Below are 15,883 nucleotides of genomic sequence, written 5' to 3'. Positions count from 1 at the left end.
TGGGCGGATCGAGGATAACTTTTCATTCCAATGAAGTAACTTCTCTACGAAACACATCTTCAACGAGCCTTGACGTGTCAACGTCTTATTCCTGGTGCACGCACTTCTTGTTCGAACTTCAAAAGTGCTAAACACCTTATGGTCCGACCACACATACCGTTGTCACAACCAGAAAATAGAAATATATAAATAATGAATCCAAATCTATTATTCGATTTTTATAGTCTGCCTTCATTGGGGATACAAGTGAAAGAAAGCACAAGAGGAAGGATGATTTAGCACTGCCAAAGCTACTTTTCCTGTTTTTAGTATGGCTCATTTATGATTCTCATATATTAGCAAAGTTTCATGAAAGAAAAAGGTGCACAGCACAAGGTAAAATATTTACAGAGCATTAAGATTTAGAAGATTCCAGACCTCAATTCATTAGCACGTTGGTAACTTGGGACACCGACAATGATGACGCCAACTGCATCTGCCCTGTTGAAGTTCTGAGGTCACCCAAACTGTACCTATAACAACAAAACCATATATTATCAATATTTCTAAATTGATTTATCTAAGATTGGATGATTTAACTACAAAAGACTTCCAAAAAGCACACTGAGCCTGATGTAGAATCAATACCTTGATGATATTAATAGTAAACTTTTTGTATGAATAAACAAGGGAAGATTACACTTACAATTGAGCAACAGATTTAAAGCTTGTGACCATTAACGTAGATATTGGTGCTGCGATTCAAGATCTTGTGCCTCTCAGATTCAATCCGTATCAGTGGACAATCGCGAATGTGCAACTCCTGTAATTTGGTGAGGCTCTGCATTGAGGGATACAGACTCCTCAAGTTTGTAAAATCTGTTAGGCACAACCTTTTTAGAGATGAGAGCCCTCCAAACCATTTAGGCAATGCTTTTACTCCAAAATTCTCCAACTCTAAACTGTAAAGAGCATTGAAATGTTGCATTGAGTCTGGCAAAGAATCCCACATTTCTAGACCTGTCAAAGATAGCTCACAAAGTGAGTGGCAGTTTTTCAATATGCCATCAACTCTCACTTTAATGACCTCGGGATTCTCTTCTGACCACTGCATGCTAACGCCTATCTCCAATTTTTTCAAGCTGTGAAATGGCCAGATTTCGACACTAGAAGTGGACACGGTGACTTCAGGGACACTAACAACAGTCAGTTGTTCTAGCAAAGGTGATTCGGCCAAGCAATCAAGAAACTTGGGTAGGTTTTGAACACTACTTAGATCCACCACACACACTTTGGTGAGCGAAGGCGCTGATGGCTCCACTATTTTTGTCAGCTCTTGGCAATCACGAATCTCCAAACTACGGAGGGAACTTAAACTCCCCCCACCACTTGGAAATGGCTCAACCATTTTCGTCAGCTCTCAACAGCCTCTAATGATCATCTGCTCCAAATGATTGAGGGCGTGTAGACCATCTGGTAATTCTCTCAACTTGGAGCAATGCCTTATATCCAACTCTGATAGATGAAGGGTGTTATGGAATAACAAGTCTGGCAGACATTCCAAATTGTAACAGTGATACATTTTTAAGGACTTAAGGCGAGGAAATACCTTCACTTCATTGGAAAGTTCTATTTTCCACTCGTTCAAGACAGCCATATTCGACAGTAAGATACTTTCAAGTGCGGGAAAGATGACTCCTTTGCTGTTCGCAGTCCCGTTGAATGAAGAATTTGTCGACCTCACATTGCTCAATCTCCTCAAACTAAGAGATTTGAGATTTGGCAAGTGTCCCAGTGTCGGGAGTTCTTCACATTCTGGGCAGCTACTGAGTGTCAGAAAACACCTAATTGTCCAAGCAAACATAAATGTAACAGAAAACAGAAATATATAGAGATGAATCGGAATCTATTATTCGAGTTGTATAGTCATAAATGTAACACCTGCCTTCATTACAGAGCAAGTGAAATAAAGCACAAGAGAATGACTTACTGCATATGTACATTTAGCACTGCAAAAGCTAATTTTCCAGTTAATAGTATAGTACATTTATGATTTTCATATATTAGCAACGTTTGATGAAAGAAGACAATGAAGAAAAAGGTACACATCACAAACAAAAAATTTTACAGAAACATCTTTCACACAAACTATACTATAACGCCAAAAATCATATACCATCAATATTTCTCAATTGATTTATCTAAGATTTGATGGTTCTTACTTAAAAAAATTTGGTAGTTTTGGAAATATATGTAAAACCGCAGGAGATATATAAACAGAGGTATGAAAAGAAATAATACTTAATTGCTAGTTGCTACAGCATCATACAGGTTGGTCATCGACCATGATTTGTACATGGTGATGGTGGTTGCGCCACTCCAAATCAATACGTAGTTCCGGGCAATCTCTAATATCTAACACTTCTAATTCAGTGAGGTGCTTCATTGCATCCACAGAGGGCAGACACTTCAACTTATTGCAACTATATAGATATAACTCTCTAAGAGATGAGAAGTTCCCCAACCATTGGGGTAATTCTTCTATCAATATATTCTCTAGCGTTAAATTCCAAAGACGAGTGAGATTTTGAATTGATTGGGGCAGCCACTCCCAATTTTCCACCCCCTTCAAAGTTAACCATGCAAGTGAGTTGCAGCATCTTTGCAGCATCCCTTCCACAGTCTCTGCAATGCCATCACTATCCTCTCTTGACCATCCCACACTCACGTCTATGTATAATGTTATCAAGCTGCTAAGATCCCAACTCTCAACACTACCACTACTAGCACCCATCAATTTCGGAACACCTGTGATCATCAATGCAAAGAGACGAGTAGATGATTTGGCTAGACAGTCAATTAGCATTGGTAGATTCTTTAGGCTCTTTAATTCTATCAAAATGAGAAATAAGATTGTAGGGGCCCATGACTCTATCATTTGACACGGCAGTTCCGTCAGCTCTACGCACCCTCCAATAATCAGTGTATGAAGGATCCCTTGGGATTGCCGTGCTCCACCACTTGGATTCCCAATAGACTTCAGATTCTCACAACTCAAAATATACAAAATCTCCAAAGAATTAAGGGTGTCCAAGCCATCTGGTAATTCTCTCAACACAGGACAGTTGTGTATCTGCAAATCTGAGAGATTCTGATTGTTATTAAATATCCATTCTGGCAGACATTCCAGTGTCTCTAAATCATTTATTTCGAGTGATGTTAAATGATTTAAAGAAACATTTATCAACTTCACCTTCTTCAGTTCTTTCAAAGAAAGAGACTTGAGATTAGGCAAGTGCTCCAGTGTTGGGATTTCCTCAATTTCTGAGCACCCAAAGAGTTTTAACTCAATCAAGTTATCAAGTGGTACCCAAGATCCTTGAGGCCCATCACGTACTGCCATCTTCTCAGCCCACGTTGGAAACCTTATGCCTTTGAATCCTTGAATCTCCAACTTTTTCAGATTTGAATGAGGTTGGAGGCCTTCCAACACACTCTCATCATTTCTTTCATCTTCTCTATCATCACTCCATACAAACACCAAATCAAATAACTTTGGTTTCTGAAATATATTTGCTTTCAGAGCCTCTTCCCTATCACGCACCATCTCCAGGTTACGAATCTCTAGTGTTCCTTTTAGATTCTTCAAACTTCCTAGCTCTCCAATTTGGTAGCCCTTCTCTTTGCCTACTGTAAAGTAAGGCAGTGTTTGGAGACTAGTTAATCTCCCAATCTCCGCTGCCAACTTTGTATTAGGACCGATATGAAGATGCCTTAAGTTAAACATGTACTTCAATGTACTTGGCAGTTTCTCTAAGTTCCAGCATGCTCTTAATGTTTGCAAGTGATGGAGTTCACCAATCCACTTCGGCGAGTTTACAATTTTTGTATTTGAAATATTCAAATTCCTCAAATTTACCAACTTCCTGATTGAATTGGGCAGCTCTTTATAATCACCAGAAAGAGTTAGATTATGCAAACATTCAAAGTCTGAGAATATAGTACCAAAAGTTCCACCTTCCAAGAATAATGTACGCAAATGCTTGGCCACTCTTTTTGAAATAGGACTTAATTCTTCGTTGAGAAACATGTATTGAACTGGAGTAATGTCGTCAGCATTATTGGTTAAGACAAAAGATGCAAGATCATGCACAAGATCATGCATCACACACTCCAAAATATTTCCATAATCATCTTTCTTAGCAACTTGCAACAAAGAATTTTGAAGAAGCATATTAAATAACATGTTGCCCACAGACTCCATGTCATCTCTTCGACTTGGTTGAAGAAACCCTTCCGCCATCCATAGTTCAATCAACTCCTGCTTCTTGATTTCCCACCCTTTGGGGAAAACCGAACAAAACGTGAAGCACTTCTTGAGCGATGGTGAAGAGAGGTGATCAAAGCTCAATTTCAATATTTTTGAGATAATTTCACCTTCTTCAACATTTGAAAGCCAATTTTCATTGATGAGGCACCATTCTTCTACGGACTTTCCGCGAAGCACTCCTCCAACTACATTGGCAGCTAAGGGCAAACCCTGACATCTTTTAGCAATCTTCCTTCCAATCATCTCGAATCCTGATGGCACTTCTCCATTTTCATCAAAAGTTTTGGCTTTGATTATTGACCAACAGTCTTCATTTGATAAGTTACTCAAATGATGAATATGAAATGGGTTAACAATAGAAGCAGCTTTTTCACTCCTGGTTGTAATGATAATGCCATTTCCGTTCGTTGAAGTAACTCCCATTATGGAGTTTGTAAAGTCTTCCCATTTTGAAATATCTTCATTCCATACATCATCAAGAACAAGAAGATAAGTATTAGACTTGAGAACTTCTTGAAGCCTTTTCAAGATAAGTTCCCTGCTCTCAACTCCATCACCAATATTTGAAGTTAATGCTGAAAGGATTTTTTTGAAAAGAATAATGGGATCAAATGTTTGAGAAACATGAACCCAAATAAGTGATCCGAATCGAGACTTTAAGCTTTCATGATTAAAGACTTTCCTAGTCAAGGTAGTTTTCCCCATACCCCCCATTCCGACCACAACAACCATGGAAAAGATCCGATTATCCTGGATGTGGGTGAGCACGTCAACTAGTTTAGGCACATCATCATCTCTTCCAACAAAGATTGGATCAAGACTGAACGAATCCGTCTCAATGGAAGTATGAGCAACAGCCGCAGGTGCACTCGCAACTATGCTTTGAAGGCCAAGCTCTGTTGCCCTTTTGTTCATACACTCAAAAGTAGCATTGATTTGTTTGATTGTGTGAACCACATCACGCCAATGCAAAATGCCATTAAAGGATGAGAAACATGATAGAACCTTATCCTTGGCTTTAAATGTCCTCATTTTCTTTACTTTTTTGTGGAGAAGTTGATAGTTGAGTTCGTCCAAGACATTGTCAGCATCGAAAGCCACGGCTTCAAGCTCCCTCAACCAGATCCTGACAGAATCTTGGGTGATGGATTTCTTCTCAGCGTCTTTCATGTAGGCTTGAATCATCCCCAGAGTCCTCTGCAGCTGCTGGGCATCTTCACCGAGACCCCGAAATAGAGAGTACTCGTCCTTGAAAAGGTTGATCAGGTTTTGGATAAGAACTTCGATGGCAGCTGAAGACACTCCTTCCATGGCTTTACAAAGAGAGATCTATAAAATGATTGTAAGAATGCTTGTAAACTTGTGGATGATATACAAACACTACTCTCTACTCTCTTCTCTCTTCTACATTATGGCACCAATTTTCCTTTACAATCATATTTGGGCTCACATATAAACAACTAAGGATTTATAGTCAAAATTCTTTAAATTTCATTTTTCTTAAATTATCTGTTAATTAATTTGTGAGCTTGGCGCAATTCTTGATTAGCAATAATTATAAGCAATTTGGGTTGGATGCAATGAGATGTTGGTATTAGTTTGAATAATCTATATGAAATACTGTAAATATTTAATGAAGGAAATAACAATAAAAGGAAATTGGGTTCTTCATTCTCATCATGAACAATCATTTGACAAATGAATTTGTACTTTAGTATGACCATCTACACAATTCTAAAAGATGTGATAAAACAACTAAATAGGATTTATGCTGGTTAGAATCAAACGGCTGTATAGAACACATAATAGTAGTTGATTTGAAATCTAAGTACTCCCTCTGTCCCACGAGAAATGAAACGTTTTCCTTTTTAGGTTGTCCCACTAGAAATGAAACGTTTTCCTTTTTAGGTTGTCCCATTAAAAATGAAACGTTTCTTAAAATAGAAATAACTTTATCTCTACTTTTCTCTCTCTCTTACTTTACTCTCTCTTCTTTAACTCACAAAACAACACTACATAAAATCTTATGCCGAAAATCAAACGTTTCATATTTATTGGGACGGACGGAGTATATAGTACTATGAAATTAGAGAAAACACACAACACATAAATAAGAAAGGGCAATCCATCAACAGAAAATGGAAAATGAAATACTTACTTGCTGCAGAATTCAATCGTTTGGTAGTGAAATTGCTCTCTCAATCACTTTGATCAATTTCAAATATTGAGAAGTTGAATTTGAAGTAGCAAAACAAGATTATCTCAGCAGAGCTTCAATTATTGAAATGCTAAAGCTAGTTGGTAATTTAAAATTATATTATTGACCTTAAATTAGTCATTGTTTAGTTTATAAGTTGTTCTCTTGTTCGACGAGGACCCACAGTTCTAACAACTACTAGTAGTGGTCAATTTTTTTTGTAGAAAAATAACTGTCCTATAGTATGATAACTTGCATTTTTAATTGAGAAATAAAGGAGAATTTAATGGGAAAGATCCTCTTTTCCAACTAATATTCCACATCCATGATCCTAATTACCTAATCAATAAACTCTTCGTCCATAATTTAAAAAATGTGAAACAAAAATTAGCGAAAAGTTAGCAAATATAAATCCTACTTTTATATTTTATAGTAAAATAATTGTCCTATAGTATGATAACTTGCATTTTTAATTGAAGAAATAAAGGAGAATTTAATGTGTAAGATCCTCTTTTCCAACTACTACTACATAATAATCCACCACCCATGATCCTAGTCATGATTGTTGATTAGTACTCCATTCATCCGTTCACTATAAACAATTTCTTTTTTTCATTTTGAAGTGTCCACAAAAATAAATTCATCAAAAGTTCCTCTCATATTAGCAACATTATTCTATCCACATAAATAAAGTAAAATCAAACACATAAAAATTATGAAAACACTTGAGGGAAAGTCATTCTTAACATGTCGTTTCTAGAGAGAGTAATGATTTTCTTTAGCCAAGCTTTGAACATGCTTAACATAATTTAAACAAAATATCATCTAAACCCATAATCTTAGTCCATTTCAATTATCCTAACATCTAGTGAGCATAAAAAGTCCATGATCAAATATTACTATTTTGTTTTTACTAGATGAATTCCTAATCTATGTTATCAATCATTCTCTAAGTAAAAGAGACATTAAGAAAAGACAAATTATTCACTACAATAGATGCATCAATACATTGCAATTCACATGAAAACTCATAGAAAAGGACTAGAGGCAAGGATCCATTAAAGTTGACAAAATTCATGTGGGAACAACATATAAACCAACCAATCATCCAAAATATGGGAACACTAGAAATAATCAAAGATAGTGAGGTCATGGAGTGCTTGATGTGAAGACCAAGGCACGTCTCGGAGTTGGTGCGGATCTTCTTTTTCGACTCTGTACTAGCCCTGTTCTTAAATTCAATCTCGACCTATGCTTAAGAAATATATCTTTTATCGAGTCCAAGATACAATTTCACAAATGCAAGAATACTAGTTAATTCACATCAAATCCTAGTTTCTTGAAAGAAAGCAATAAAGAAAAAAGGTAGACAGCACAAGGTAAAAAATATACAGCCAGCAGAGCTGGGTAACATTAAGATTTACAAGATTTTAGACCTCAATTCATTAGCACATTGGCAACTTGGACAGCGATGACAAAGACGCCGACTGCATCTGTCTTATTGAGGTTCTTAGTTCAAATATTATCAATATTTCTCAATTGATTTATCAAAGATTGGATGTTTTATATGAAAATTGTGATTAAACTTTGATTAAAATCACGAGTTCATAAGATAAAAGCTATTTATACATTTCAACCGAAGCAGACCCGGTCCAACAGGTAAAACAAAGAAAAATTAGCCAGTTTACATAGAAATCTACTCCACGGAAACTGTGTTACTTTACTTGTTGAACAAAGCATTCTCCCGTCGTAATCATACCCAAAATATCCATCACAGCCAACCATGATTGTAGTAATCCTAGAAGTTGAAAGAAGAAATTTACAAATTTAGGAACCTGAACTAAGGAGACCATTCACAGAGACAGCTAATGCTTCTCAACACAACTTGAGCTTAACTGTAAGGCACGCATGGTGCATGTTATAGTGAGGTAATCTCTCGAAAGCATGCCATAAAACAGGATATTAGTATGTGAATACCTCCAAATACAGAGGCTGCCAACATTTTCTAATTTATCACTCACACCAAAAATAAACAGCACATTAGACTCAAAATATAGCATCATAATCGGGAAAGAAGCATTACCAAATAGTGCATCTCCTTGCTCCGTATGATCAAACTGTGAAAGCAGCATCACAATCGACTGAGGCTTCACTTATCCGCCTCGTCTGTTCTGGAAATTGTTCAAAATTTACTACGAAGATTACTTCATGGTTAAGCCACACTAAGAAAAAAGACAATGATGGTGTTCTATTTGATTTGGTTACGAAACTTTTACCAAAGAAGGTGTAGGCTAATCTAGTTTGGATGATATGTTGTGGTATATGGTACTAATTATTATTGAAAGAGTGTAAAAGTTCTTATTTGAGTGTTAAACTTCTATATTTAGATATTGAGTTTAAATGTTTGAATTGTATTTTTTGATCAAAGACACTACTTAGATATTTGAAGAAATGAATCACAGTTGGCGGACACGGCAGATGAAATACGACATCTCCAGAGCAGAAGCCAAACGCGTCTCCAGAGCAGGAGATCTCAATCGCGCGAGGATCTTGTTTCTTCCATGGCAGAGGGAAACACGATGAAGCCCTGAAACCAAGAAAGTGAAGGACCAACTGCAAGTCTGTCAAGTGGAGTAGTTGCTGCTGCATACTGTTTTCCCACAGAAACGAGATGCTGAAAGACGAAGCAGAGTGGATGGAGGGTGGAGATACATACCGGTGCATATGATTGCTGTTAGGGGATGCCAATAACAGGATGTTAGTTTCTTGGTAAGTTTATAAATAGGGCTGCAGAGGTAAGTATATAGGTAAGACTTTGCATATTCTGATATATATAGTTCTATAGCTTTCCCCTCATTTCCTACCATGTGTTGTTTCTTCAATCCTCACACAACAAAACTTGAATTTTATTAAAAAGAAGACTAAGATTCAAAAAATGATGCATACTTAAAATTTATGGGGAATATCCAACACTAGGATACTCATGGTCTTCTTCTCTGGGCTGTTGAAATTGGAATAGTGATCGCAAAGACGAGGATGATAGGCTGCACGCACAGGATGGCAAACCCCGTTTAAAGATCCACTGATTTTCAACTAAGCAGCATCTGATCAAAGTGCTAAACGCCTAATTGTCCGAGCAGACATATCGCTATCACAACCCGAAAACAGAGATATATAGATGATGAATCGGAATCTATTATTCGATTTTCATAGTCATAAATGTAAGACCTGTCTTCATTAGGGATACAAGTGAAAGAAAACACAGGAGGATGAGTTACATCATGTAGATTTAGTATGGCTCATTTATAATTCTCTATGATTCTCATATATTAGCAATGAAGAAAAAGGTGCACAGCACAAAGAAACAAATTTATAGAAACATCTTTGTAACCGTGAAATTTACGCAAACTGTACCTATAACAACCAAAATCATATTATATCAATATTTCTAAATTGAGTCATCTAAGATTGGTTCTATCTTAAAAATTTTACAACTCATAGGGCAATCAATAATATCTAACGTACGTAATTTAGTGAGGTGTTTCAATGCATCCACAGAGGGCAGACGCTTCAATTCAGTGTGAGTGAGATAGTCATAATAGAGATGAAGAATAGTTCTATAGCATTCTCCTCATTTCCAACACTATTTGTTGTTCCTTCAATCATAATCAACCTTCATCCCTATCTCCTCTATGTGCTAAAATAAATCAAGAAAACTATGTTGATGTCTCTTTATCACAATTGCTTGCAAATAAAATGATTAAATTCATCATGCAATATTACTCCTCCAATGTAGTCATGTGTTTGATTCCGACAGGAATTTAAAGTACTACAATTGCATATTAATTTGACAGTAAGTATTCCAATGGATCCACAAATCAAAGTAAAATAAATACTCAATATTATCAAAGTTTTATGAAAGAAAACAGTGAAGAAAAAGGTGCACAACACAAACCAGCAGAGCTGGGTAACATTAGTATTTAGTAGAAGATTTCAGACCTCAATGATACAGATGACAATGACGACCCCATCTGTCTTACTCCTGAGTTCACATAAACTATACCTATAACAACAAAAATCATATATTATCAATATTTCTCAATTGATTTGTCCATGATTCATGATTGGATAGTTTTATACTAAAATATCCAAATTTAGTAGTTTTGGAAATAAATGTAAAATCGCCGGCTATATATAAAAAATAGAGAGAGATCCATTGCTTGGGTATATTCTTTTCCTAAACATGTATGAAAAACTGATAGTACTACTTACTAGCAACAAAATTCAAACATTGATTTTCAGATGGCCATGGTGGTCGCGCCACTCTGAATCAATCTGTAGTTCCGGGCAATCTTTAATATATAGCTCTTCTAATTTGGTGAGGTGCTTCAATGCATCCACAGAGGGAAGACGCTTCAACTTGTTGCAACTAAGTAGATATAACTTTTTTAGAGATGAGAGGTTCCCCAACCATTGGGGCAATTCTTCTACTCCTATATTCTCCAACTTTAACTCAACAAGAACAGTGAGATTTTGAATTGATTGGGGCAACCACTCCCAATGATTGGGGCAACCACTCAAATATAAGTAATCAAGTGAGTTGCAGCATCCTCGCAGCATCCATTCCACAGTCTCTGCAATGCCAACACTATCCTCTCTTGACCATTCCACACTCACATCTATGCTTAAACATTTCAAGCTGCTAAGATCCCAACTCTCAACACTACCACTACCAATACTAGCAGCCATCAATTTAGGAACACCTTTGATTGTCAATTCTTCGAGGCGAAGAGATGATTTAGCGAGGCAGTCAATTAGCATTGGTAGATTCTTTAGCCTCCTTAATCCCTCCAATCGAAGAAGCTCAACTGTAGGGGCCCACGACTCTAGCATTTGACATGGAAATTCCATCAGCTCTCCGCACTCTGCAATACTCAGCCAACAGAGGATCCCCTGTGATTGTCTTGCTCCGCCACTTGGATTCCCAATCGACATCAGATTTTCACAATCCCGAATATCCAACGCCATCAGAGAATTGAGGGTGTCCAAGCCATCTGGTAATTCTCTCAACACAAGACAATTTGATATATTCAAATATTGGAGATCCTGATTTTTATAGAATATCCATTCTGGCAGACAATCCAATCGATCTAACTCTTCTATTTCGAGTGATGTTAAATGATTGAACGAAGCATTTATGAGCCTCACCTTCTTCAATCCATTCAAAGAAAGAGACTTAAGATTAGGCAAGTGCTCCAGCGTTGGGATTTCCACAATTTCCGAACACCCAAAGAGTTTTATTTCAATCAAGTTATCAAGTGGTACCCAAGATCCTTGAGGCCCATCACGTATTGCCATCTTCTCAGTCCATGTTGGAAACCTTTTGCCTTTGAATCCTGAAATCATCAACTTTTTCAGATTTGAATGAGGTTGGAGGCCTTCCAATACACTCTCATCATTTGTTTCATCTTTTCTACCATCACTCCATGTAAACGCCAAATCAAATAAGTTTGGTTTCTGAAATATATCTGCTTTCAGAGCCTCTTCCTTATCACGCACATTTTGCAGATTACTAATCAGTAGTGATCCCTTGAGATTCTTCAAACATCCGAGCTCTTCAATATGGAAGCCCTTCTCTTTGCCTACTGTGAAGTAAGGCAGTGTTTGGAGTCTAGTTAATCTCCCAATCTCTGCCGGCAACTTTGTATTATAACTGATATAAAGATGTCTTAAGTTAAACATATACTTCAACGTAGTTGGCAGATTCTCAAACACCAAGCATGCTCTTAATGTTTGCAAGTGGTGGAGTTCACCAATCCATTTCGGCAAGTTTACAATTGTTGTATCATAAATATTCAGATTTCTCAAATGCACCAACTCGCTAATTGAATAGGGAAACTCTTTATAATCACCAGAAAGAGTCAGATTATGCAGACATTCAAAGTTTGAGAATATAGTACCAGAAGTTCCACCTTCCAAGAATAATGTACGCAAATGTCTGGCAACTTTTTTTGGAATAGAAATGGATTCTTCTTTGAGAAACATGTACCGAACTATGGTACTGTCATCTGCAATATTGGATGAGACTGAAGATGCAAGATCATGCACAAGATCATGCATCACACATGTCCTAACATCTCCATAATCATCTCTCAGTAAAACTTGCAACAAAGAGTTTTGTAGAAGCACATTAAAAAACATGTTACCCATAGACTCCATGTCATCTCTTCGGGTAGGTTGAACAAACCCTTCTGCCATCCATAGTTCAATCAACTCTTCCTTATAGATTTCCAAACCTTTGGGGAAAACCGAACAAAACGTGAAGCACTTCTTGAGCGACGGTGAGGACAGGTGATCAAAGCTCAATTTCAATATATTTGAGATATTTTCACCTCCTTCAGCATCTGAAAGCCAATTTTTATTGATGGAGCGCCACTCTTCTTCGGACTTACCACGAAGCACTCCCCCGACTATATTGGCAGCTAACGGCAAACCTTGACATCTTTTTGCAATCTTTCTTCCAATCATCTCAAATCCTGATGGAACTTCACCATTTTTATGAAAGGTTTTGGCCTTGATTATGGACCAACAATCTTCATCTGTTAAGCCATTCAAATGATGAATATGAAATGGGTTAACAATAGAAGCAACTTTTTCACTCCTGGTGGTGATGATAATGCCATTTCCGTTAGTGGAAGTAACTCCCAATATGGAGTTTATAAAGCCTTCCCATTTTGAAACATCATCATTCCATACATCATCAAGAACAAGGAGATAAGTTTTACCCTTTAGAGCTTCTTGAAGCTTTTCTAGGATATTATCTCTGCTCTCAACTCCATCACTAGCCTTGTTAGTCACCTTGTAGAGTATTTTGTTGAAAAGACTAATTGCATCAAAAGTCTGAGAAACATGAACCCAAATTCGTGATCCGAATCGAGCCTTTACCCTTTCATAATTAAAGATTTTTCTAGTCAACGTAGTTTTCCCCATACCCCCCATTCCCACTAGAGCAACAATGGAGAACACCCGTTTCTCTTCCACTGGTTGGGTCTGAGTGAGCATGTCAACTAGTTTAGGAACATCATCATCTCTTCCAATAAAGATTGGATCAAGACTGAACGAATCTGTCTCGATGGAAGTATGAGCAATAGCAGGTGCATTCACAACCATGCTTTGAAGGCCAAGATCTGTTGCCCTTTTGTTCATACACTCAAAAGTAGCATTGATTTGTTTGATTGTGTGAGCCATATTACGCCGATGTGAAATACCATTAAAGGATGAGAAGCATGAGAGTACCTTATCCTTGGATGATTTCATCTTGTGTGCTTTTTTGTGGAGAAGATGATAGCTGAGTTCATCCAAGACATTGTCGGCATCGAAAGCCACAGCTTCAAGCTCCCTCAGCCAGATCTTGACAGCATCTTGGGTGATGATTTCTTCTCAGCGTCATTCAAGTAGGCTTGAATCATCCCCAGAGTCCTCTGCAGCTGCTGGGCATCTTCATCGAGACCTCGAAGTAGAGAGTACTCATCCTTAAAAACGTTGATCAGGTTTTGGATAAGAACTTCGATGGCTGCTGAAGACACTCCTTCCATGGCTTTACAAAGTGAGATCTATAAAATGATTGTAAGAATGCTTGTAAACTTGTGGATGACATACAAACACTGCTTTCTAGTCTCTTCTGCATTATGACACCAATTTTGGCTTCACAATCATATTTGGGCTCACATATAAACAACTAAGGATTCATGCTTGTTAAAATCTAACGGTTGTATGGATTTATACTCAAATTCTTTAAATTTCATTTTTCTTAAATTATCTGTTTATTAATTTGTGAGCTTGGCGCAATTCTTGATAAGCAATAATCATAAGCATTTTGGGATGATATGAAATCTATATACACAACACATATATAAGATAGGGCAATCCATCAACGGAAATGGAAAATGAAATACTACTTACTTGCTGCAGGATTCAATCGTTTAGTAATGAAATTGCTCTCTCAATCTCTCTGATCAATTTCAAATATTGAGAAGTTGAATTTGAGGTAGCAAAACTGGATTATCTCAGCAGGGCATCAATTATTGAAAAGCTAAAGCTAGTGGCTAATTTAAAATTATATTGTTGACCAGTCTTTATTTAGTTTATAAGTTGAAGAATCTTGTTCGATGACAGCCCACAGTTCTGCCAACTACTAGTAGTGGTCATTTTTTTAGAAAAATAATTGTCCAATTGTATGATAACTTGCATTTTTTAAATAATTTGGGATATTGGCATCTAATATCACAAAACTTTTAAAAAGTTGGGTTTTTTCTACGAACTTTAAAATTGGCAAATAATATCACGAACTTTATCATGTGTTTGTTTTTTCCCACGAATGAAAAAATTCATGTTATTTTAATAGATTGAAGAACAATTTTGGAGGTTGTGCTTCAAGAAAAACTATCTTCAAAGATTGAAAAACTTGAAACTTTCAAAATTGTTGTCGAAAAATTACGAAAAAAAATCGGTATCATAATATTATTTGTGGGAATTTTTTCATTCGCGGGAAAAAACAAACATGGGATAAAGTTCGTGATATTATTTGCCAATTTTAAAGTTACGTGGGAAAAATTCAACTTTTTAAAAGTTTTGTGATATTAGATGCCAACCATCCCTTTTTTAATTGAAGAAATATGAGAGAGAATTTGATGTGCAAGATCCTCTTTTCCAACTAGTACTACATAATAATCCACCATCCACGATACAAATCATGATTGTTAATTAAGACTTATAAATTAATGATTTATGAAAACAATTGAAAATTACATAATTAAAAAGTGATGTTGGAGTTTTTGTAAATTAAAACCGAGTTTTATGTACTTCATGTCCTAATGAAGATACCCATATTATTTTTGTGTGTACCAAACAAGGTGATTTATTTCTTACTATATTTACTTTATTTCATTTTATTCCCTCTTCTTTTAACAAATAAAACTATATAAAATTCCTTGTCATCCAAAAAATTGTCATTTTACCTGCAAAGAAAAATATATGAGAGTATTAGTTATAGCCCATGGAGCAAACTACAACGTGAAAGCATCTTGGTAAAAAAACAAGAAGAATATATGAGAGTATTTAGTTGCTATTGGACCAGAATTAATATATTAACCAGTGTTTTCATCTATTAAACAAATATAAGTAAATTAACCGTGTTTTCATCTATTAAACCAGTTTATAGTTGTTCATAGGCCACATAGATATATTCTATTAAAAAACAAAAAACGATTGAATCAGAGCTCCATTTACTGAAAAGCTAAAGCTAGTGGCTAATTAAAAATTAATGACTTGTGGTTAAAAAAAAAAGTATGACATGTAAATTAGTTATTATTTTAGCT

The 15,883-nt window shown here is 36.3% G+C and overlaps 2 protein-coding genes across 20 annotated transcripts; both read right to left on the bottom strand.

The window, feature by feature from the left end:
- Positions 1-186: 186 nt before the first annotated feature.
- On the bottom strand, positions 187-6,587 carry LOC125220281 (putative disease resistance protein RGA1). Of its 5 annotated transcripts, none has more exons than XM_048122450.1 (5): positions 6,468-6,587; positions 2,281-5,638; positions 1,589-1,823; positions 686-1,494; positions 187-512 (listed from the first exon to the last, which is right to left on the bottom strand). In XM_048122450.1, the coding sequence occupies exon 2, from the start codon at positions 5,618-5,620 to the stop codon at positions 2,303-2,305; it is 3,318 nt and encodes a 1,105-aa protein (XP_047978407.1). In that variant the 5' UTR covers positions 5,621-5,638; positions 6,468-6,587; the 3' UTR covers positions 187-512; positions 686-1,494; positions 1,589-1,823; positions 2,281-2,302. The 5 variants fall into 5 exon arrangements, with proteins under 5 accessions (XP_047978407.1, XP_047978410.1, XP_047978397.1 ...); XM_048122453.1 differs by having other exon boundaries at positions 1,589-1,802; XM_048122440.1 differs by having other exon boundaries at positions 1,589-5,638.
- Positions 6,588-8,114: 1,527 nt separating this feature from the next.
- LOC125220320 (putative disease resistance protein RGA1) lies at positions 8,115-14,604 on the bottom strand. Of its 15 annotated transcripts, none has more exons than XM_048122505.1 (6): positions 10,779-14,138; positions 10,506-10,569; positions 9,453-9,550; positions 9,223-9,293; positions 8,590-9,093; positions 8,115-8,304 (listed from the first exon to the last, which is right to left on the bottom strand). In XM_048122505.1, the coding sequence occupies exon 1, from the start codon at positions 13,821-13,823 to the stop codon at positions 10,791-10,793; it is 3,033 nt and encodes a 1,010-aa protein (XP_047978462.1). In that variant the 5' UTR covers positions 13,824-14,138; the 3' UTR covers positions 8,115-8,304; positions 8,590-9,093; positions 9,223-9,293; positions 9,453-9,550; positions 10,506-10,569; positions 10,779-10,790. The 15 variants fall into 15 exon arrangements, 14 of the variants coding, with proteins under 14 accessions (XP_047978462.1, XP_047978484.1, XP_047978467.1 ...); XM_048122527.1 differs by having other exon boundaries at positions 8,590-9,119; positions 9,223-9,237; XM_048122510.1 differs by having other exon boundaries at positions 9,223-9,237.
- Between the last annotated feature and the right edge of the window lie 1,279 nt (positions 14,605-15,883).

The sequence above is a fragment of the Salvia hispanica genome, chromosome 1, assembly GCF_023119035.1.
Source record: "Salvia hispanica cultivar TCC Black 2014 chromosome 1, UniMelb_Shisp_WGS_1.0, whole genome shotgun sequence".
Classification (NCBI taxonomy): Eukaryota; Viridiplantae; Streptophyta; class Magnoliopsida; order Lamiales; family Lamiaceae; genus Salvia; species Salvia hispanica.
This window is presented reverse-complemented; position numbering and strand designations above follow the sequence as displayed.

Bases quoted from the DNA above. Each gene is read 5' to 3' on its own strand.
- LOC125220281 (XM_048122440.1), bottom strand. From the start codon at position 5,620: ATGGAAGGAGTGTCTTCAGCTGCCATCGAAGTTCTTATCCAAAACCTG.
- LOC125220320 (XM_048122480.1), bottom strand. From the start codon at position 13,823: ATGAAATCATCCAAGGATAAGGTACTCTCATGCTTCTCATCCTTTAAT.